We start from the raw sequence: 23,574 nt of genomic DNA, 5'->3' as shown, positions 1-23,574 counted from the left end.
GTTGCTTACCGTGAACTCATTGCTGTTTTTGTATGTTCTTAGGTGCTGTGATACTCTTGGGAAGAACCAATATGTTTCGCTTTAACCATCCTAAGGAGGCTGCCAAGCTCAGGGAGAAGAGGAAGGTGAGCAGCATAACATCTCCAGGAGCCAATTCTGATTCTGGTGGGGCTGGGGCTGTGGGAGCAGTTTGATTTTCCGGAGTACGGAACTAGAAAAGTCACGCTGTAGCCTGTACTAACTGTACGGAGTTGTTTCTCAGTGGATGATTGGCTGATGAAGTAGGAGAGCAAACTGGTCAAGTCCAGAGCAGGGGGAGAAATGGCTCCTTCTAGACCCTTCTCTTCACCCCTCCACCCCCAAAAGGAGTTGGGCATTGTTTTGCATTAAGTGGGGAGTGACTTCCACTTATGAGGATCTGTTGTAGGAGTTAACCCAATATCAGAATCAGTTTCATCCAAAAGCTTGCTTCCTTTTTACTTTCAGCCATAGCAAATGAGACTTCTGGTTAGGGTGTGAAGCAGAGAGGGGGTGAGTTTGGGACAGCTAGTTGGATAGGGTCATCCAGAGGGCACTCTAAGTGCAGGACGGGTGAGGTGGGTAGAAGACCTGAGAGAGAAGGGAAGAGATGAGAGAGAATGTGTCTTGAGACACCGTATGTCCTTAGACTGAGGAAGGTAAAGGCTACAGCTAACATTTCTATGAGCCAGGCACTGTATGAAACTTCTACAGCATATTTTACTGCTTTATCTGTGTAGCAGTTCTTACTAACCCCATGTCACAGATGATCAAGATGAGAAACTGAGGCTTACTTGTTCCCTAACTAGCACGTGGCCAGCCTGCACTGCTGCCCTGACCCGCTGACCTAAAGGGTCTGCCCTTCACCCCTAAGTCACAGAGCCCTGCATGTCAACCTCCTATTGTGAGGGCTACCCAAGGGTGCCAGTGCCTTCGATGGGAAAGAACGAGAAAGCTGCAAACCCCAGCCTTCTCCACGGTTGCTCATTCCAGCCAGTGAAACCTCTTATCTATTCTGGCCCAGGGTCTCCCTGGAGGGTCCTTATTGGTTCACAGTTACAGAGGAAGAGAGGGAGGAAAATACATTTGCCAGTAGCTTTCCATGGAAGCAAACAGGTTAAGCTCTTACTTTTTGGTCTCCCTTCCCCTCTCCCTCCTCATCTTTATCCCTCAACACATGTGAGTGCTGCTGAGAACAGGACACAGCTCCCGCCAGGAATGGAGGGTGACCCTTCCCTCCACTTCAGTGCAGCGTGGTCGAGGAGATCCCCACGGTTGTGCACTTCCTGGCTAACTTCCCCTGTCCTGGCATGCTGGGGCCCCGCTGTGGTTAGCTGAGGCTTGGGTTGGAGTTGTATTTGTTGCCTGGCTGTCCCTGATTTGCCGCCCTCAGGTAGACCAGTTGGCGTGTGTGCTAATGAGGGGTATATGTACCTCATTGCCTCTCACAAGGTGAGAGCAGTGAGTCCAGGGCTGTGGCCCCTCTCCCCCACTAAGGTAACCGCTCTGCCCTGTGTCTGCTCTTAGAGTGGCCTTCTGTCCTCCTTCAGCTTGTCCATGACTGACCTCTCGAAGTCCTGTGAGAACCTGTCCACGGTCATGTTGTATAACCCAGGGTGAGTGAACAGCAGCGTCTCCTTCCCTGTGACTGTCACTTTTGTGGTGTTTATTGTGTCAACCCCATTAAAGTCACTAGATAAAAATAAAATTTCTGCAATTGCTCCTCCTTAGCAAATCAGCCATAGTCATTTCCCAAGTCGCTTTTCAGCCCTTGCTCTGTCTGTACATAATTTTACTTGGTTGTAATCACAACATAAATGAGATTGTGTGTTCCGATTTTTTTTTTTTTTTTTTTTTTTGCTTAACAGCGTAAGAAGCATTAGTGAGGGTTGTTACAGCCTTCGTTATCATTTTCGTAATTGTCTATTATTTTAGAATTGGCTCTTTGATTATGTAGTGTGTGATCCCCTTGGTTTAGGCACTTTCATCTCATTTTATAAATTTATTGTAATAACAGACAATTTTGATTCTGAGGGCATTCAGGAGTGCAGGAAATTGTGTTCAGTACATCCAAGCCTTGGGGGGGACCCCTGGGGACGCTCAGGTCCTTCACAGTTTCAGTAGTGATGTGGTGGTGACAATGAAAATGCCTAAGAACAGGGAACTGCACAAAAGGACTTTGGGGTCCTTTCCTGTTTTATGAGGTCCCACAGTTTTATCTTTCCTACAGAGGGAATTTCCTATAAATCAGCAGAGGTAAATCTAACAACTGAAGAAGTGATGTAAAACTGACGACGATGTCTTTTAGAACTGCGCTGCACCGAGGAGTGGCTGCATTCCGTGCCAGGCACTGCATTCGGCATCTCATACCCGTTGTCTTAATTCTCTGGGTGACTGTCCCCACTTGACATGTGGAGAATTTATAGCCATTTGCTGGCCCACGTAAGGTCTCAGCCCATGCAGTGACCATGTAATTCCCTGCTTATCTCCAGCTGGGGGCCTTTTCAGACCTGGGGCCGGTGCCCTGCTAGAGCCCCCACCCCACCTGGGCAGTGCTCACAGATACGGAGTCTGGAGGCATCGCTCTTCTGGCGCAAGTCCCTTCACTGGTTTGTGAAAAGCAGGTTATGCCTACAAGGGATTTCTTCATTGCCATGGGAGTTTAAATCTGGGAGGGACCTTTGATCTTTTTTCCGGGATTCCTCATTTTATAGGCAAGCTGAAGACCAGATTTCACACCTGGCTGGAGCCAAAACAAACAAGCAAACAAACAGAAAACCCAAAGGAAAAAACAAAACAAAAAACAAACACCTAGTGCAACATCATAGCTGCAGGCTCCTGGGCCTCTCCCACTCTCCAGAACTTCTGCAAGTACAAGACACAGTTAACTTTGTCAGCCTTTGTCTTTACCCATCTTACAGATCGGCTCTCCCATCTTATTACATAGCTGTTGAGGAGAGTTGTGCTCATCAAGTAAATCTGTCTTGAAATAATCTGTATCGATAAAGCCCTCAGAGTGCCTGGGTTATCGCTGCTTTGGAAGGCATGTTCCGTTGGAGGTCTTCAGTCCCTTGCAGTAGCGTTAGCAACTGCCTTTTGTGGTGGCTGGGATGGAGTCATTCATATACTCACTTTGTTTAATATAATATGCCAGTCTTTAGGGTTAATTTCAGTTTAAGTATTGTGAGCCCATCTGTTCAGTATTGTTTGACTAAACTGTTCTGGAATGCGTACCGTGCTTGCTCGTAATCATCTCCCAGTCCAAGACCCAGCTCTAGTCCTGGAATCCAGTTACCAGCTTCTTTATCCATGATCCTGGGGCCTTTTACTTTGAACCCATTTGGAAATCTTATGTGGCTGTTCGGTGCCTTTGAAAAGCCCCAGACTGATGTGCAGTCAGCTCGTCCTCTTGGAGACACAGCTGTGTCTCCAAGTCAGCTGTGAGCCCCCCTCTCCCTTGCATTGCCACATGGTATCCAAGGACTTCTTTTTTTTCTCCTCCAAGCGGAGGTGAATATGTAGTCCTCTTAAAAGTGATGCCAGTTTAGGTTGTTTGCTGGTTTTTACATTACAACGATCTTTCTCAATGTTTATAAAATACAGATTAGAGTGTACTAATTTTTCACCCTCCAAACTTTTCGGTGACTTTCCGTGGTCCCAAACAATAGAATGCTAACCCCTTACCGTGTCACTCAGGCTCTCTACCATGAGTGCCGTCCTCATAGCACATCCCTGTGTGTGTTCTGGGTTCTAGCCATTTCAGGGACCCTTCTGTTGCTCAGACCTGCCTGGACTAGCCGTGCCTTTTGGGCTTGTCTTTTGCTAGTTTCAGAGCTCTGGCATGCGTTTTGGGATGCGCCTACTTGTCCTCTAAAACACAGTGCATGCGGTCTCTCCTCTGGAAGCTATTCCCATCTTTCCTCTCCCAGTTGAAAGGAAGTGCTCCTTCTTCACTGTACATTCTGTCATCCTCATTCTGGTCCTCTTTGTAATGGACATTCATCAAACAACAAGCCTTTTCTGCCTGCCTCCTGTGGGGAGCATAGTTCTACCCAGGGGCACAGCTGCCCACAACCCTAACAGGGTTAGTTTACAGCTCGCTAGAGGAGAAAGGCAGGCACAGGGGATTTACAAATGGGTGCAGAAAGTGGGAATGAAATGTCCTGAGCAGTGGAGTGATCAGGGAGGGCTTCCTGAGGAGGTGACATTGAATCCAAGACTCTGGAATGACAGAAAGGGGGAGAGAGGAGAGTCTTCCAGGAAGAGGACAAGTGCAATGGCTTCTACCCGAGGAACAGCAAGAGCTCAGAGTAGAGGGAATTCAGTCATCGGAGGTGAGGCTGGTGCATAGACTGGGGCCAGCTGTATAAGGCCTCTTAGGCCATTGGCAGGAGTTTGTCTCTTTTCTAAGAGGGCTAGGGAACTCTTCCAGGGCTTTCAGAAGAAAAGCAGCCCGATGATGTACTTCCTACTAACCTTAGAATGTATGTCACTTGGAGAAAGTAGCACGGAAACAAGAAACCGTTTAGAAAGCTGTTTCCTTTGTCCACGTAGAAGTGAGAGTGGCTTAGAATTGGGTGGTAGCCTTAGAGATGGAGTGCCATGGAATCAAGGGTCATGCCCAGGTTTCAGATGTAAATAGCTGGGCAGATGGTGTGTCTGTTCCTGAGATGGGGGAGGCAGGGAGAGTTGGCATGAGCTGGCCTTTGCACAAGAGTTTGGCTCGTGTGAGTGTCTCTCCTATTTGATTGGAAGTGTTTTGAGGTCAGTAATTGTAGTAATTACTGTAGTAATTTACTTGTAGTAAATTTACTTGTAGTAAATTACAAGTAAATTACTTGTAGTAATTTCTGTATTTTATTTTATTTTATTATATTTTAAAGTTTATTTATGTTGAGAGACAGAGACAGTGCAAGTGGGGGAGGGGTAGGAAGAAAGGGAGAGAGAAAGAATCCCAAGCAGGCCTCATGCTCGGAACCCAACCTGGGGTTCGAACTCATGAAACCATGAGATCATGACCTGAACCAAAACCAAGAGTGGGATGCTTAGCTGACTGAGCCACCCAGGCTAATTTCTGTATGTTGAAGTGTCATTCATGTAACGTGCATAGTAAATGTTTAGCAAACAGATTAAGAGGGAAATTTTAGTAGGATACATAGATCCTCTTGGGAAAGGATTTTTTGCTAATTTCTCTGGGCATGGATATTCCAAAGAGTGAAAAATGGTATACTATATAAAGGAATGTGTTTCTGTCACATGGGTCAATTCCTAAATGACACTGAAGTTATGTGAATAATCTCAAGGTCATGTTCAGGATCCTCAAACAAAAAAATGGGAAGATGGTCTTGTGATGAAATTAATTAGACCAAGACAATCAGAGAATTCAAGTGAGAAGCAGCATCTGTGTTAGATTACATTGCAGTTGGCTGAGGAGATGGTTCTAGATGCATTTGATACTGCCGTTATGCATCCTGTTCACCTGGCTTCAGTTAACAGGCACATTTTGTCTCTGCCACCCTTGCGGTACTCATTTGTAAAGGCTCAGATTAAAATTACTCAATACTTCGCCAGCCTGACTTCATGCTCCCTCACGTCTAGCCCCCCTCAGCTTGCCACCTGCTGTAGAGAATGATTGCCCATGAATTAAAGCATAATTGGAGAAAAATTTCCTACTCTGATTTATGGGTGTCACGAGGTGTCTGCTCTAGCAACTTGGCAAAATGAAGCGGGATTGAAGTATCGCCATGCTGTTTATACTTTTTTTGATGTTACAGGTGTAAATACCCTCGGCTTAAAGTAAGTACCACGTGATAAACTGGAAGACCATTGGAAGAAATATGTTTTCTACTTGGACCCTGACTAAATATTTATTTATAGCTAGATAATGAGCTGCTTGGAACAAGAGCATGTTAGTTTCTCAAGATGGAAAATAGCCGAGATGCTTGCACAGATCAACACATATTTATTGAGAGTCTTCTGTGTAGAGAACCTAGAAGTGTCAGATGAATGTTCTTTCTGCCCAGGAGAACAGGCACACTCCCGTGAACTCATTTTGAGTGAAGGCCAGGCAGCATGTGATTCAGGGCAGAGAGTTGCCCCTGGGAGGTCTGGGAAGTGATCCTCCTCATATAGCCATGCCTTGTAATATGGTGGGTAACTTAGAAAACCAGAGACTTCCAGAAGGAATCCTTCTTGACACTGCGATTGCCTCCAGCCGGCATCATGGAATCTGAGTCTTAAGCCTAATTCCCAGGAACACTGTTTCCTCAACCCAGCTGTCCCTATCATAAAATTTTCCCGTTCCATCCCATTCAGCTCCCTCTCAGTGCCATAGCGACACATGCCTGGAATAAATCGCCAGAGAGCATCTCAGGAGAAGGGTAGTATGGAGGGGATAGTGGGGGTTATTAGGAGCCTTAAGTGAAAACCGGTCTGAAGCCTCTGGTCTAGTGCTTTCTTCTCTGTAGTTGAGGATATGAAGCTGTCGGGAGTCTGTAGTACTGCCTCAGCTTGGAGGACAAAGTGAGGAAGGATATTAAGTGAAGATTTGGTCTTGGACACCCTCCCCTTAGAAATCCCAAGTCACTCCCCTCAGTTATTCTCGAGAATTCTCTCCAAGATTCACAAATGAACTGGATTCTGTGCCGGGCCTTGAGATGTTTACAAGTAGGAGAGGCAGGCTGAAGAGAAGAGATTCTGGGAGTGGGCAATTTTGTGGGCCGAGCAGAGGAGTGCTGGGAAGAGAGAGTCCTGCTGAGCAGAAGGGTGTGCTAAGAGGAGTCCGCAGGTTGAGGCCTGGCTCGGGAGCATTCTGAAAGCCAAGTATGGATGAGCAGACAGAGCTTTTCCTCCCGGAGATGCACTGGGGTTCGGGCAGGTGGATTAGAAGTAGGAGAGGGATGGCAGCTCGGGTTCTCTAGGCACATCCACGGTACCCGTGTATGTGTAATGTTTTTATAAATTCGATTAGCACGTCCAGAAGTTATGACCATGATTAAAATATATGGCCCCAAATGCAACAGAGAACAATTTTCTGTATATTCATCAGCATTTGGTAGCTCATTTCTTCACTGTTTTAAATTGTGATAGCATACACTTAACATAAAATTTACTGCCTTAACCACTTTTAAGTGTACAGTTCAGTTCATTCACATTATGGTGCAGCTCATCTCCAGAACTCTCCATTTTATAAAACTGAAACTCTGTGCGCATTAAACAGTAACTGCCCATTCCCTCCTTCTCCCAAACCCTGGCGATCACCATTGTAGTTTCTCTTTCGGAAGTTTGACTACTTGGGGTACCTCACGTAAGTAGACTCCTGCATGATTTGGCTTTTTGAGACTAGCTTATTTCACTTAGCATAATGTCTTCAAAGTTCATCCCTGTTGTAGCACGTGTCAGAACTTCCTCCTTCCTTTTTAAGGCTGAATAACATTCCATTGGACGTATGTACCACATCTTGTTTATCCACTCACCTGTTGAGGGACACTTGGGTTGCTCCTACCTTTTGGCTGTTGTGAATAATGCTGATATGAACACGGGTATACAAATATCTGTTTCAGGCCCTGCTTTCAGTTCTTTTGGGTATATACCCAGAAGTGGAATTGTTGGGGATGTGGTAATTCTGTTTTTAGTTTTTTGAGAAACTGCCATCCCATTTTCCACAGCATCTGTACCATTTTACATTCCCACCAACTGTGCACAAGGGTTCCAAATTCTCCACATCCTCGCCATCACTTGTTTTCTGTTCTGTTTTTTTCTTTTCTCGTTAAAATTTTTTTTCTTTTTACTTTTTAAAGTTTTTTTTATTTATTTTGAGAGAGAGATTGAGAGAGAGAGAGAGGGCACAAGCAGGGCACAAACAGTGTGGGCTCCATCCCATGAATGGTGAGATCATGACCTGAAGTGAAACCAAGAGTCGGATGCTTAACTGACTAAGCCATCTAGGTGCCCCTCTTTTTTTTTTTTTTTTAATAATAGCCATCCTATGGGTATGGGGGGTGATGTTCCTTTGTATTTTGTTAAAAAAGTTTTTTTTCTCTTCCATTTTCTCAAGAATGTTTTATCCGGAAAGTGATGTCTGGAAATATAGAAAGAAAGAAGATCTCAAAATTTAGTTCCCCCAATAAATACAGTAAACAAATGATGAACATAAATCTAACATAGATTGATTTCCTGATGACCTCTCTCAAGGACTGCCACGTTCAGTTTAACCAGCCCATTGAGATTGGGTATCTTAAAACCTAATTGATGGTAGGAATCCAAGAAGTTTTTCTAGCCAAGGAGAGATGTGATCATCGTTGCATTGACAGATTCACTCTGGCAGCTGAGTAACAGAGGCACCAAGGAAGCTACGGGAAGGACACAGAGGTGAGGGCTTGAACTGAGACAGTGGTCAAAGGAACCTAGAAGAAGGGGTGGGCTCCACAGCCATTTGGGGCAGGAAGTCATGAAGCCTGGATGATTAATTGGATGTGGGAAGTAAAGATGTTGACTTCTGTTTTCTGGCTTAAATAATTGGTTGGGGGTGGCATGCTACCTGGCTGAAATACAGATACAAGGGAAGGAAGAGCAGGTTGTCAAGAGGCAGGAGAATAATGAGTACAACCTTGAAAAACTGAGCCCCAGGCCTTGAACTTTCTCCCATAAGTGACTGTGCATTTGGGTACTCTGTCAGCCGCTGCATACCCCTGGACAAAGCTGGAGTCTCTGTGGCTTGACCAAACACCAGGATGAAGGAGGTTTCCCCTGTTGAGTAAAATAGATGTTCACAACATCTACCACTTTCCCCTCATCCCTTTGGCTCCTGTTTTAGGGCAGTCCTTTGTCCAGCCCTGTAGTGGGGCTGGAGTGAGTACGACAGATAGGGGCTCAGTCACCTTGGAGCATAACTCATTGCACAAGGAAGACCCTCGTAAAGCTGTCAGAAATCAGGACACCAGTAGCATTGTCCTTGCACTTGCCAGGCTAGGATTCCTGGGATGTCTTTAAATTAAGGAAAGCTGTGCAGTTGAGCCCAGACCCCACCCCTCAATATGCTGCATCTCATTGAAGGGGATCCTTGTCACAGAATTCTCTGATCAGCAGGTGGCCAAGCCCTGGTGATTAGTGTAGAGGTTGGTATCCCCTACCTCATATTTGCCTCATCTCTTCTCTAGATATACTACTCAGCCATAAAAAAAGAGAAGGAAATCCTGCTTTTGTGACAACATGGATGGACCTTGAGGGCATTATGCTAAGTGAAATAAGTTAGAAAGAGAAAGACAAATATATATGATTTCACTTACGTGTAGAATCTAAAGAAACGGATCGGCCAAAACAAAAGAACTAAGCTCACAGATACCGAGAACAGATTGGTGGTTGCCAGAGGGGAGGAGGGCAAGTGGGTGCAGGTGGTAAAAAAGTACATACTCCCAGTAAGTAAATAAGTAGTATAATGTGTAGTAACGTACAGTATGGTGACTATAGTTAATGTTATTATATGGCACATTTGAAAGTTTCTAAGAGAGTAAATCTTAAAGGTTCTCATCATAAGAAGAAAATTTTTGTAACTATCTATGGTGATGGGTGGTAACTAGACTTATGGTGATCATTTTGCAACATCTACAAATATAGAATCGCTGTGTTCACCTGAAACTAATATATATCAATTATACCTCAGTTAAAAAAAAAATAAAGTAAATGGCCAGTGTGATTAATACCTGAGGACTGGCAAATGTCATTAAGGTGACTGTCATGGCCCTGAAGGTGATTCCTGACTTCCTCTTTGCAGTGGCACAGGACAGACTCATTGACCTGCCTCATTGGGAAGACTGTCCCAACCTTAAGTCACACCTCCTTAGCCCTTTGTGGTGACTTCTTTCTCTAAGACCCCTCTTCTTCCCAGAATTTGATTTGGCCCCTCGGTGCCCACGTGGTGACTTCCAAGCTCCAGCACAATCATTCATGATTCTGTTCTCCAGCTTTGGCTTCTGTCACTTTCTACCTCCAACTTTATGCCTTGGTTTAAGTGGACAAAACAGATCTTTCACAGCTCTCTCCAGGTCAGGCCTCTCTATAAAACCTGTCCATAAAACCATCCCACTCTTTCTCTTGGCCAGTCCTCTTCATCTTTCAAGCCCGAGTATCAGAATTGTCTCCTCAAGAAGCAGTCTGCGCGTCTCCGATTTGAGCTAAATGCTTTCTCTTTATTCTCTTGCAGGCATTTTGTGCATATTTTTAGCAGAGCCTTTTCCAAATTCATTTAATTGATGTTTGTGTCTGCTTTCCCACTAGGCTTCTTGTGGACAGAGACCGTTCCTTACTCATTTTTAATCTCCAGAAGCTCCCACATAGTGGGCTCTTAACAAATGTTCACTGAGCGGTAGGTTTTGGCCCGCAGATGTGTTCCCAGCACAAAGGATGTGTCTGTTCATAGGTCTTCAGATGCCTCGTGCTTCAGATGGGTCCTGTGCCCTTTTTAGTATCTCCACTTTTTAGCTGGCCCCTGTCTTTTGAGTTTTTCACTCGTGCAGGCATACTTTTTTGTGGCTTTCTTAACTGTTACAAGTGACCATATCTCTTGGTTTCTTTGGTATCGTATAGACCTGAGTTTTTGGTTTTGTTTTTTTGCAGTAGACTGAAAATTACTGTTGAATACTCAGTTCCTCCTACAGCAAAGCTCTCTGAAAGAAGTATGTCCAGTTTACAAATTATCGTATGCAGTTGAGATCCAACTTATCTCTCTAAAGCAACAAAGCAACCAGTTCTTTTTCCTTTGTTCAGCAGGTAACCTACTGATTCTCCACATCACCCATGTCTAAAAAAAACCTCATGCTCTAAATCATAGTAGGATTTGGAGTTTTTGAAAGTGAAGTCTTTACTCCCCAAGAACGTTTAATCAGTCAAACTGGGCACATAAAGTTGGGTATATCATTTCTAGCAGAGTTTTGGAACTTACTCCTGGCCTACATCTCAAGCTCCCTGGAAACTAAGATTTGTATACACACATGCGTGGTACTTGGTGCCAGAGAAATTTTGGATGAGGCAAAGCAGCCCGGTGACTTCCTTTGGGAGTTAGTTCCACTTTGGAGTAGTGCCCAGCGAGGGTCTTTGCCAGGAAGTAATTTCGCTGCGGGGGAAAGATTCCTCCGTAACCGGCACAGTCTTTATGAAGAAACCAAGCCCACTGCTTAGGCATCCTCTGTCTTGCTCTGAGACTGCAAACAGACAGCTAATTTGGCAGGATGTGGAAGCTTTCACAGCTTCTCAAAAGTGCTCTAAGCAAAATTATATACATTCCAAATTCATTTCAGTCTCGAAAATAAAGAGATTTTCACTTGTGCATTAGCATCCTTTAAGCAATAACCAGTGGTGAGTTGATTTACATGGGTATATTTGAATAATTGAATTCTGAAGACGAGAAACATCTGGCTTTCAAATCCATTCGGACCAAAAAATATCCAAATCAAAAATCAGACATGTATTTGGTAAGCCATCCAAGGAGCTTCATGGAGTGTGGCATTGCGAGCTGGGGTTTGGCTGGCATCAGGGCCGCCGCAGACCTCGGTAGCCGGGAAGGCTCCTAAGTGGGGATGGTCTGAAGTCATCAGCAATCAAGGAATGAAGACAGACGAGTGAAAATTATTTTCAGTCCAACGTTTTAACATGTTCATTATGGAAAACTTAGAAATTATAAACAAGCAAAAAAGAACTTACTGCATAGTCAACATGCCGCTGCATATTCGTCTCTACCCCTGGCTGTTCCACTGTGTAGCCATTTCTGTCTTTGTGTGTGTATGTATGTGGATACTCATTTATACACACGCACTTATATATTATTTATATGTGTTCTTTAACCAGGACGGGTTCATGAAGAGTTTTTGCACTTATTCACCTTTTCTTTTCATAAATATTTTCCTACATTATTTTAATGACCACGTGATATTGCATTCCTTGGGTATTCTGTGCCTTACTTCTTGTCTGTTGATAGGCATTTTGTCTAGTGTTAAGTTATCACAAGCAATTGGGGTGAACATATATGTAGCAGCTAAATCTTTTTGTTTCTCCATGATTACTTCCACAGGGGAAAAAAAAGTAGAGATGGAATTAGTAGGCCAGAAATGTAAATAGTTTTTTTTTTTGTTTGTTTGTTTATTGGTTTCTTACTTTTATTTCATTTCATTTCATTTCATTTTTTATTGTTTATATTTTATTTTAGAGAAAGAGGGAGAGAGTGTTGGGGAGAAGGGCAGAGGGAGAGAGAGAGAATCTCAGGCAGGTTCCATGCTTTGCACAGAGCCTGATGTGTGGCTCGATCCCACAACTCTGGGATCATGACCTGAGCTGAATTCAAGAGTTGGACGCTCAACTGGCTGAGCCACCCGGGTGCCCCTGGAAATGTAAATAGTTTTAAGGCCCTTGATAAGTTGACAAATTGCTCTATAGAATGGTTGCACACATCACCACCATTTTCTACCAGTACTGTAGGAGAGTTTCCAATTGCATACAAACTAGAAAGAGATCCTCTTGAAGTATAGAATACCAATATGAATACACCTTCTTGAGTGTAGCTGTAAGCTGTCTTCATAGGAACTAGATTCTGGGGAATCCGGCTAACGGTGGCTGTCTCTGGAAGCATGTCCTGGGCATCGTAATCATCACCAAGGATTCATCAAGGACCCAGTTTGTCCTGTGTGGAGCTTCATGCTGTACTAGAATGCTATATGTACTTAGCTCCAGCCTTCCTGGCCCTTTCAAGTCAAAAGTAGGGATGACAAATTAGAACGTAAAGCTGGAAGGAAGTAGATTCTGAATGAAGAATTCTGGGATTTGTATCAAAAAGCTGGAGGCACCAAGATGGCAGTGAGGACGTCTAACTGGCTGACAACAATCGTATGGAAAAAAAGTACAGTTGATCCTTAAACAATATGGGTTGTTCTTCGAACAGCACACATCCATTTGTATGCAGATTTTTTATTTTTTTCCTCTTAAAAAATTTATTTTAATTTTTATTTATTTACGAGAGATAAAGAGACATAGTGTGAATGGGGGAGGGGCAGAGAGAGAGGGAGACACAGAATCTGAAGCAGGCTCCAGGCTCCGAGCCATCAGCACAGAGCCCGACGCAGGGCTCCAACTCATGAGCTGTGAGATCATGACCTGAGCTGAAGTTGGATGCTTAACCAACTGAACCACCCAGGTGCCCCATGTAAATTTTTTCAATAAATACAGTACACTACTGTGAATGTATTTCTTCTTCCTTATGATCTTAATATTTTCTCTAGCTTATTATAAGAATACTGTACTTAACACATATAAGATTCAAAATATGTGTTAGTTGAATTTATGATACCAATAAGACCTCTGGTCAACAGTAGACTATTAGTTAAGTTTTGGGGGAGTGAAAAGTTATATGTGGACTTTCAACTGTGTGATTTTTGACTGCATTGTTCAAGGGTCAGTTGTAGTTTCATTTTCTTTCCCATCTGCAGCCCCTTTGCTATTTCTTCCTTATGTCCTCCCTCCCCATTTCCTGCCTTCAGCTGAAAAAATAAATGCATCACATTAGAGAGAAAGTATGGAGACCTCAATAATATGGTTACATCCTGTTGTACTGAGCCTTAGCCTCACTGTGGATCACTGTAAGCTTCCAGAAAACAGTCACAGAATCTAATGTGTTGTTCACTCAGTGCCCAGCATCGTACCTGAAACTTAACAGACATCTGATGAATGTGAGCAAAGTGAATTCACTTTCCCCCCTTAATTCATACCAGTGTGGAAGGGGCTTCAGAAACAGAATCTGGTAATGGCTGGATATACTCTTGATGAGATTTGCATCTTCAGGTGAGACCAGGGTCTCCACTATATCTCCTGAGAGAGAAGGTCACATCGCCTGTGAATACAGTGCCCTGCTAGCTCCACCTTTCTCTCTTCTCTCTACTTTCCGGTACTTTATCAATTCTCAATTCTTTTATCTTTTTTTTTTTTCTTGCTGACCTTGAGCATGGAAGTTTTATGCATGTAGTTGGCAATATTTATGTTGCTGCTGATTTGGTAGTTAGCCTGCATTTTAGTTGATGTTTATTTACTGTGTTTGTCTCTGCTGGTTTATTTTATCAGGCCTTGCCATTTCTCAAAAGTTTGCTTCGCTGCAAGGCTGATTTCTTCTCCAGTTTTTGGTCTCATTTGTCTTGCTTTTTTATGGACCATTTGCTAACTTTACAGTTGCTCTAGAGTGCCTTAAATAGCTTGTTAAGATACAGTCTTGGGGACCGTGTGATGAAAGTGGGCTTCTTCCTTCCACTAATGGAGATTAGTGTTAATTACTGACTTTTTGGGCTTTTTTGTTTTGTTTTTTTGTCCTTGAATGGTATTCCACTGTGAACCACTTTAAGCGATGAGCTTCCTGTGTTTTCTGTTTTCAAAGTAGGCAGAAAGATGAGCTGTAAATTCAAAGAACAATCTGTCTTTATTCAGTTACCTTAGATTTGCATTGTCTGAGTAGCAGGCTGCATTTCCTCTTCCTTCATTTGATAATTGCACAGTTGAAAGCTGAACTGTAAAGGTCAGCTGGGGAAATGAGACTTTTCCTGGTGAAATGGTGAATGGTAGTTGTGGGCAAGGATGGAAGATAGCAGATTTCCTTAGTCCTACATGGCAGCATGCTTTGCCTTTGAAGATCATGTTGTATTCACTTGAATACATGCCACGAGCTCTCCATAATTTGTTAACTCATTTGATGAGAGCTTCTTGCTGGTTCAGTCAAGGGTTCCAGTTGTACATATCCATTCTTGCTTCTGGGTCTTTTTGCACACGCTGTTTCCTTCTGGAGCACTCATCCATGTGTCCACCAGTTCCTCGTGTGGCCGAATCCCACATAGTCTCTAAGATCCCAATTTATTTTATTTTTTATTTATTTTTAATTTTTTTATTATTATTTTAAAATATAATTTATTGTCAAATTGGTTTCCATACAACACCCAGTGTTCATCCCAGCAAGTGCCCTCCTCCCTGCCCATCACCCACTTTCCCCTCTCCCCCACCCCCGTCAACCCTCAGTTTGTTCTCAGTATCCAAGAGTCTTTTATCTAAGATCCCAATTTAAATGTTGCTTCTTCAAAAAGGCCCTGCCAACCTCCATTTGAATTTCATCTCCTTAGCTATTCACTGAAAGCATCCTCTGTCTTTCCTTGGTAGCATTTGAAATAGGTGGTAATTGTGTCTCTTGGTCAACTGTCTACTCTTGGTCTATATATTTAGTAGTAAGTGAAAGGGTCTGATTTTCTTGATACTGTGTCCCTGCTCCAAGTAGGTGTTTGAGAAATAATTGTTGATAGAATGTGTGTGTGAATTGTTGTGCCCTGACAAGGCAGTTTCATCCCCTTCTTCTATCACAGACCATAATTCTAACCTTGAGAAGCTGTGCCCACATCAGTGACATTACGTGTTTAGTTCCCATACCTTATGATCTAGTCAGGTTAATCATCATTGTCGTTGGATAAAATGGAAATGAACCAGAGATTCACAGAAGCAAAAAGGAAGTAAAATGGTTGCTATAATCATGGTAGATTAAGAAAAAAATTTGAAACAGGTAGTTTGTCTCATTATAAATGGAAATGCTTGTTACAAAAAAGGAAAACATTCAGAAATGAATAAGGTAATCACAAGCATTCACAATCCTCCCACCAAAAAATAATGATTGGTTTATGTTTGTAATATTTACTTAGATTTATAGTATATGTGTTTAAATTGTACATCAGATATTGTAATTATGCATTATAATGATTACTTAAAAAAACAAATTGAGATCAAACTAGATATACAGTTCTATATCCTGCTTTTTCTTTTAACATTTTATTGTGAACTTTTCCTCATGCCATTGAAGACAAGTCTTCATTCTGTTTATATCATAATTGTAATTCTTGCTTAATCGTAGAGGACTTTTGGAACCCCTCCCCCCCCCCATAAATTGTTGCAATTAATCCACTTATGTAAATCTTTCCCACTTTTTTTTTTTCTTTTGTCAGCTACATCCACACTCCCTTGAATTCTGTATTTGATGGCAGCTACTGCTTACATTAAAGCAACAAGGGGAGGAATGAAGAGAGGTGTGAGAGAGAAATAAGGAAAGGAATGGTTGATGACCCAGACCATAAAAGGCATGACAGTAGAGAGCAGGGAGTGGGCACACAGGCCGGTGGAGGTACGGCAGGTGTTCCCAGGACTACTGCTCACCCCCAGCCCGAGACAGAGGCACACAGTGCAAGCATTGCTTGTTCGGTGTGGTAGCATTTTGTCTTTCAGTGGGTGATATCAAAGAAGTACAAATGTGTAACGCAGATCTGTAACACTAAAGCCCTTCACTTCAGTGAAGGGAGAGGAGCTGTGGTGCATTTTAAGTCTTTCTCACATCTTCAAACTTCCCTCTGTGCTCTCTCTCTTCCCTCTGCTCAGAAACAGGCACAGCTGTTCTGAAACGAACCCCTTCTTGGACGACCCGGTGTAGATGGCACCACACCGTTTTCTGTGTCCACTATCATGTACCTCTCTAGCATGTAATTGCTTACATTAATCATGGTGCATCTGTATTTTCGAATTGCATGATATTAAACTATGTTAGACAGTAATCGTTAATGATCTGGGGACTTGTCGGAAGTATTCATTAAGAGGAAAAGGTTACAAAATGAACTCTGTTGTTGGCTCTCCTCTTGTGTGTATTATGTGTGGCTGTGGAGGCTAAAGACTGTAGGCCGGGATGGATCATGGGGACTGTATCAGTAAAGTGTTTTACTTACTTGTATTTTGTGCATTTGCTACAGTTAGTGACCTTTCATCTTGAGAAGGGTGGAAAGCACCAAAAGTTGTTACTTCTTATGGCAAAGGGAGCTCTGCATTGGCTGACACCGTCAGTATTCCTCGTCCAGGGATTCTATGGCTATGTCATTGGGGTCTGGCTCTGAGCCTCTTGTACCTGACATCAAAGCACTACTCATAGCAGCCATTGGTTGAATGCCTACTATTTGCCTCACAGAAGGCCCTCAGGATACACAGTCAATTAAGGCGGGTCTCTTTCCTTAAGGAACCCTGGTGGACAGGGCTCTGTCTGCCCTCTGATCTGTAAGGCTCTGTGTGGTTTTGGTGGTTTTGGCTCTGGCTCCCTCTTGGGCCACAGTTGCTCTTATACCGTCACTATCTCCCGGTTCCATATGCTCTTACCATGCTGGTCTTGCTGTGCTCCCAGCATGCCACACACATTGTCTCCTGGTCATTGGCCTGGCTTCCCACTCGTGTTGGCACCAGATACATCCTCATGGTTACTTCTTCCACTTAGCTCTCTCCTAAATGTCACCTTCTCTTTGTACCCTCTCTCTGGTCTTCATTTTTTTTTTTTCCATAACACTTATCGCATAACATACTCATTGTTAGTTAGCTGTCCTGCTCACTAGAATGGAAGGTTTATAATGGCAGGGACTTAGTTCCCTTTGCTGAACCCATAATGCCAGTGCCCTGGCACATGGACGCCATATTGAACAGATGAATTATTGGCTGTGTGAACTACTGTTTCCTGTTTTTTGTACCCAGTGTCTTGGGTAGAGGACTACACAGGTGTGGGAGGAAAGGTTGCCCACGGAGGTGCTCCCGAGAGTGTCAGCTTAACTTTTGACATTCTGTCCACGGTCTACCTTTTGGGTTTTATTTCTTCTCATCACTCCTTTATTTGTTCTGAGCAATAGCCAGGTGTGCCCTTTACTGCTTCCTTTGCTTGCATCTTTTGTCTTTCTTCTCCTGTTTTTCTTCAACTAGATTTCCCCCCACTCACCACACTACGCCCGTTGTTATTCTGTCCATCTGTCAAGGCCCAACTTGACAGCAGTTCCTCTGCTAGGCATCCTCTCGTCCCTGCAGCTATAAATGCTCTCCCTCCAACCCATCTCCTGTTAAAAATGGAACTTTCTCGGGTTCATCATGTGCTGTGATTGATCTGCATGCACATTTTATTTCACTTATAATCTACTCTTAAGATGCAAAGGCACTTTATCTATTCAGCATTGCCCTTGTACATGTTAGGTGTTGATTCACATTTATCGGTGATGTGGCATTCATGGCTGAATCAGGTGGCAGGAAAATCACCTGAGGTACATACACTATTCTGGGTCCAACAGGGAGAGGTGCATTTTGGAATGATAAACCATTGTCAACTTCTGGGAGGCTGTTTCTGGGGTAAAAGTTACCATAGTTCAATTGAGGAGGTAAGGTAGAATTGCAGTGTCAAAGTGAGAATGGAGGAGGCGTAGGAGGAAGTGAGCTTTACTCTTGGCTCCTCTAAAGAAGAGGTCACCTTGGACCTCCCTCTACTACTCTCTGGGCCTCAGTCTCTTGGCCTATAAAATAGTGGGGGGAGCAGAGTGTAGGGTGTGTGCCAAGTTGAACGAACAATCTCTTGAGTCTCCATGTAGTCGTAACCACATGTGATCTTGCAGCTCAATCAGGTAGGTCTCCTGGGTTTAACATCTGGTTCTGGCTGCATTTATTGGAGCGAGTTTTACCACTGTTATGAGAAATAGGCTGGGGAGAAAACTCACTTAAAATGCTTTTAGTATCGAATTTACTTTTTTTTTTTTTTCAAAAGCAATCTTTGTTTCTTTGGGCACTTTCCATTTGCAATACAGAAGGCTTAAGACTGGCTCCTGAAAGTCTTTTCTGAGTACTTTCTAGACTAGGGATTTGAAAGTTTATTAGAAAACCATTCCCAGAGTACTAGGGATATTTGTGTTATAAACTCTGACTTCTAACTAAAAGGGGTTTAATTTCACAACCTCCTAGATTAAATTGCATTGTGAGACCCTCATTTTGATATATACACCTTGAATTGCAGTTGTATGTAAGTCACTGTATTACAGGCTATACAATGATTTGGGAGGAAAAAAGGGAAATGAGGAGGAGTGGCGTAGCAATTCTACTGTCTCTACAAAGCAATGATTCTTAGCTTTCTTTTTATTTATTTATTTATTTTTGAGAGAGAGCGAGAGCATGTGCTGGAGGACCTGCGCCTGTGAGTGGTGGAGGAGCAGAGAGAAGGGAACAGAGGATTCGAAGTGGGCTGTATGCTGACAGCAGAGAACCCAATGTGGGCCTGATGTGGGCTGGAACCCAGGAACCGTGAGATCATGACCTGAGCTGAAGTCGGACACTCGACTGACTGAGCCACCCAGGCACCACTACTTTTAGCTTCCTAATAAAAGTCTCTAATGATGCACATAGGAAAGACCTCAGAGCCTTTCCATGAAGAGACAGGGTCTGGATGAATGGCCAGGTTATTTCATACATTTCCCTGTGCCTTCCTTGGGGTAGTCTCTGGTTTCTGCTCAGGAAGATTATTGGATAAAACCTGCATCAACTCCAGCACCCGAATCCAAACTTCCTCTTCAGTCTTTAAGATCCACCCCTATCTCTTTGGGAGTTTGTTCCTTTGTAGTGAGGTGGTTTGAAACTGGCTGGAAGTTCCTGAGAGTGGTAGGGTGGTAAGAAGGTCAGCCATTCTGGTCTCACTGTTACCAGAACTGTTGTTGAAACCTAATCCCTTGTGAAGGATCAGGGACAAGTGAGCCATCTTGCATGGAGTTCTGGTCTTTTCTAGCTGCTTTCCACCTGGCCCTTGCCAGAATCTGGACTGCAGACTACCACCGTACATCCCAGGCAACGGGCCAGGAGTTCTTTAAGAAATGATGTATGCTTGATCAAAACCCAGCTACATAATTTGCAGGGTTCAGTGCATAGTGTAAACATGGGGCTTCTCGTTCAAATAGGAAGAGTCTCAAGATGACGGCAGTAGACAGTGAATGCAGGATCCTGTGTGTCCTCATAGGTGGCACACCCATGGGGTCAAACCTATGAGAACCTAAAAATCACATGGGAAAAATTCTGGCTTACCCATGGCCTAAGAATTTTCTTTCCCCTCAGCTGTTCATGTACTTATGGAGAATGTCCATGCGGGGGACTACCTTGCCTTCAGCTCACCTCCATTGTCAGGTCACTCCCTTCTAGTCATGCTGGGGCCTGGGGCTCAGCCTCAGTTGCCCTCCACATCTGCCCCCCACCACAGCTGCCAGTACAAGTGTTGGCTGCACTGGAGTAGCTGTTTGCCTCCTTTTTGAAAGTGAAACGACATCAAAGACACAAAACTAATCACCCCTGGCATAACATAAGGACTCGGATATTTATGCCTTCAGTTCATTTAAATTTTTCTTTTTCTTTCTTTTTTTTGATAATCACAGTCTCACTTTCAATGTCATGGTGTGAACTGAGAAATTCCCACCCCCTTGCTTTTTCACTGCCGATGATAACAGGAATATAAATTGCAAGATGTGCGATTATACCTAAAAATGCTAGATGTCTTTTAATGCAAAAAAAAAAAAAAAAAAGCCGTTTCTCATAAAAATAGATTGTATGCTGCTTTTTTTGTTGGACCTAACGCAGTATGTGTACTTCCAAATGTCATTTTAAAATGCTAAAAACAGCTGCAAAAATTACATCCTTTTGTGGTTTTCCTTTTAATTGTAACATTTAGGAAATTAGCATTTGGGGCCAAGATAATTCCAGTAAAATAAGATAGTGAATTACAATTATTTAAAATGAAGCCACATTAAAATACAATTATAGTTGATATTCTTTCCCTGATATTAACACATTCACGTTTATCTTTCACAATCTCTTGAGGTTTGCTATTTGAAATAATTATCATTGATTAAGGAAAGAGGTGCATTTTAAAGTATGATTAGTAAATATGTAATATTTAATGGAAGTCATACAGTACCAGCAATAGCTAATTCACCTCGTATTTTGAAATATAGTTCTTGACTTTGTAATTATGACTCTCAGAATGGTTGGGACTTGGTTTTAAGTTAAGACTGAGCATCTTTATGTTTTGTTTTTGTTTTTGTTTTTTTAACTCTTATATTTTAGGACAGAAAGGTCATTTGTTATCAAGGACATTGCTTTTAGTAGAAAGCAGTCAAACTTTTTTTCCCATTTTAGAAAGAGACCACAGGAATGAATCCATACTTCTTCCTTATGAATTCAAATGGGAATCTTTCCTTGACTTCTTAACTCAGAACATTACATATCATTAGATGCCTCTCTTCAGGAGGGGTCAGACAGCCTCATTACATCTAAGGTTGACAGCTTCCGTTCGTCCAAGTTCTTTTCCTTTCCTTATCACAATCTGAAATGAGAACTTCTACCAAGGAGGAGCCAGGGTTCTCATCAGCCCAGAGACTCCGGTTCCCCTGAAGCTGCCCTCAGACCACCCTTCCCCTGCCCCACAGAGCTCTGATGTGTTCACTTATGGCACCTGCCTCTCCCAGCCTTTGCCCCTCCTTACTGTTGTCATCTAAACTTACTTTCTAAGCTTCACCATCTTTTTCAGTCCTGCTGTTATCTTGGGTGATTCCGTATGGATACTTAAGGTTAAGTAAGCATATTTACTTCTTCAGCCTGGAGACTTCTTAGATTTCTTCATTTCACCTCTAAGAAGACTTGCCGCATCTCCACTTACTTCTCTGTCCAGTCAAGTTTTCATCCCCAACACTTGAGCCGTCCTCTTCCCAAATCCTCAGATGGTCCTTTGGTTCTTTCACTTGTTGGAGACCCATCTGGTTCCATTGAATTTTCTCCCTGCCCTGAACCTGTATCTGATATCTCAGCCCAATGCTATGAGAGAAAGCCATGTCAACACAGAGATGGGCACCTCTGTAAATTAATGATCCCTAGGCTTGAGTGATGCCCACCCACCCACCCCCTTTTAGTTTGTTGTCCTTATCAGTTCTCTTGCCCATTGGCCTTTTCAGGTATTACTAGTAATCTTCATGTTCTTTATGTCTCTAACCCCACCACCTTCCTCCTTATTCTTAGCAGAGGACCTTGCTTCTGACCTCACAGAGAATACAGAAGTCCTAAGAAACACCACCACCAAAGCCCATGTCTGCTTTGCTTTTGTCTTTTCCTCCGTCCTTCCTGTCTCAATGGCTGAATTGCTCTTTGTCTTCTCCTACCTGTACTATGGATGCTGTAGGATTCATAGCTAATATTTGTTAACTGCTAAGTGCTCATTATATACTTCCATTGGATCCTCCACTCAGCAAGGACTAAGCTTATTCTCGAGTGTAGTTCCAGATGAGGAAATTAAGGCTTAGAGAAAAACTGTCCTGTGGTCTTATAGGAGCCAGGATTTGATCTGGGGTAGACTAATTCCAAAGCCCATGTTCTTAGCCATCATTCTGTCCTTTCCTTCCAATTCCAGCTTAGGGGCCTCTATCCCCAATTTGTTTACACTCTGTCTCTTCTGGCTTGTTTATACCAGGGTTTAAATACGCACAAGTCTCTTCCAGCTTTTAAAATGAGGACCCATTCTCCTAAAACTACCACTTCCCCTTCATAACTAACATTACTGAGAACACTGTCTATTGTTCAGCCTCTGCTCTCCTCCCATTCAGTCCCAGTCCACTGCAGTCTGGCCCCAAACCCAGAAAAGCTCACTCCAAGTTTGCCAGTGACCTCCATGTTGCTAAGTTCAGTGAGTTCTCCTTGGGCCCTATCTTACTTGACTTTCCTGGAGCATTTCATACTACTTTTCTCCCTTCCCTTTGCTTTCCTGTGCCCACTCTTTCCTGACCTTCTCTCTGTGTCTTTAACTGCTCCTTAGCCTCGTTCTCTGCCAGTCACTGCGGTATCTGCGGTCTTCCAGATTTGTCACTAAGCTCCTTTATTCTCATTCCATACATACATCCTGGGTAACCTCATCCGCTTTTGTGGTTTCAGTTGCAGTCTAGATGCTGGTGAATCCCAAGTCTGTATCTCCGTCCTTGTCAATGGCCCGAGAGCTAGACCTTTGTATGTATCTCCCTGCCTGCTGGACATCTCATTTAGTAGAACTTTCTGGAGTCATTAGCTTCCACAAATGTATGAAATTGGGCTTACCTTCTCGAAGGCAGGATGGAGAAGAGGTAAAAATTGTGAGCTCTGGCGTCAGGATTGATTCTGCCATTTACTAGTGATATGACCGTCCCTCACATGTCAAATGGGATAATGACGGCACCTACCTCACAGGGCCATTGCGAGAGTTAAATGAGAAGTCCTCAGAACCGGGCATAGAGTGAATCTTCAGGGGACGGTGGCTGCTGCCCTCATCTTGGCCACCATGAGTACTAGCACTAGTGTGGCTGCCATTACGACTTCTGCCTCCCCCACTGGTCTGTCCCCAGTGCTCTTCTCCATCTCAGTGGATCCCAATACATATTATTAAATGACTCATACATGGTCTCACAGTCCCTAGAACTTGTGTTCACACCTGCAGACCTTTTAGCTCTTGCTTTCCCACCTCCTATGTAATCCGGTCAGAAACCTGAGGGGCGTCTTTGACTCTTCCTTTCTTTAATGTTTATTTTTGAGAGAGAGAGAGAGAGAGAGAGAGAGAGAGAGAGAGAGAATGAGAGAGAATGAGTAGAAGAGGGGCAGAGAGAGAGGGAGACACACAGAATCTGAAGCAGGCTCCAGGCTCTGAGCTCTCAGCACAGAGCC

At 43.3% G+C, this 23,574-nt stretch overlaps 1 protein-coding gene across 11 annotated transcripts in view; it reads left to right on the top strand.

Moving 5' to 3' along the window:
• Nucleotides 1–23,574, top strand: part of KIF16B (kinesin family member 16B) — a 288,842-nt gene that overhangs the window by 160,719 nt on the left and 104,549 nt on the right. For all 11 annotated transcript variants that reach the window (XR_002083782.2, XR_002083783.2, XR_008417797.1 and 8 more), the window contains 2 exons: nt 43–125; nt 1,546–1,634. Coding sequence is in view for 5 of the 11 variants with exons in the window: in XM_053890449.1 (XP_053746424.1) it covers nt 43–125; nt 1,546–1,634 (172 nt within the window). In the remaining 6 variants the exon portion in view is untranslated. The remainder of the gene's footprint in view (nt 1–42; nt 126–1,545; nt 1,635–23,574) is intronic.

Source organism: Panthera pardus, unplaced genomic scaffold, assembly GCF_024362965.1.
Source record: "Panthera pardus isolate Hobbes unplaced genomic scaffold, ASM2436296v1 HiC_scaffold_25, whole genome shotgun sequence".
Taxonomy (NCBI): Eukaryota; Metazoa; Chordata; class Mammalia; order Carnivora; family Felidae; genus Panthera; species Panthera pardus.
Note: the sequence above shows the minus strand (reverse complement) of the source record. Positions and strands in the feature narration are given on the sequence as shown.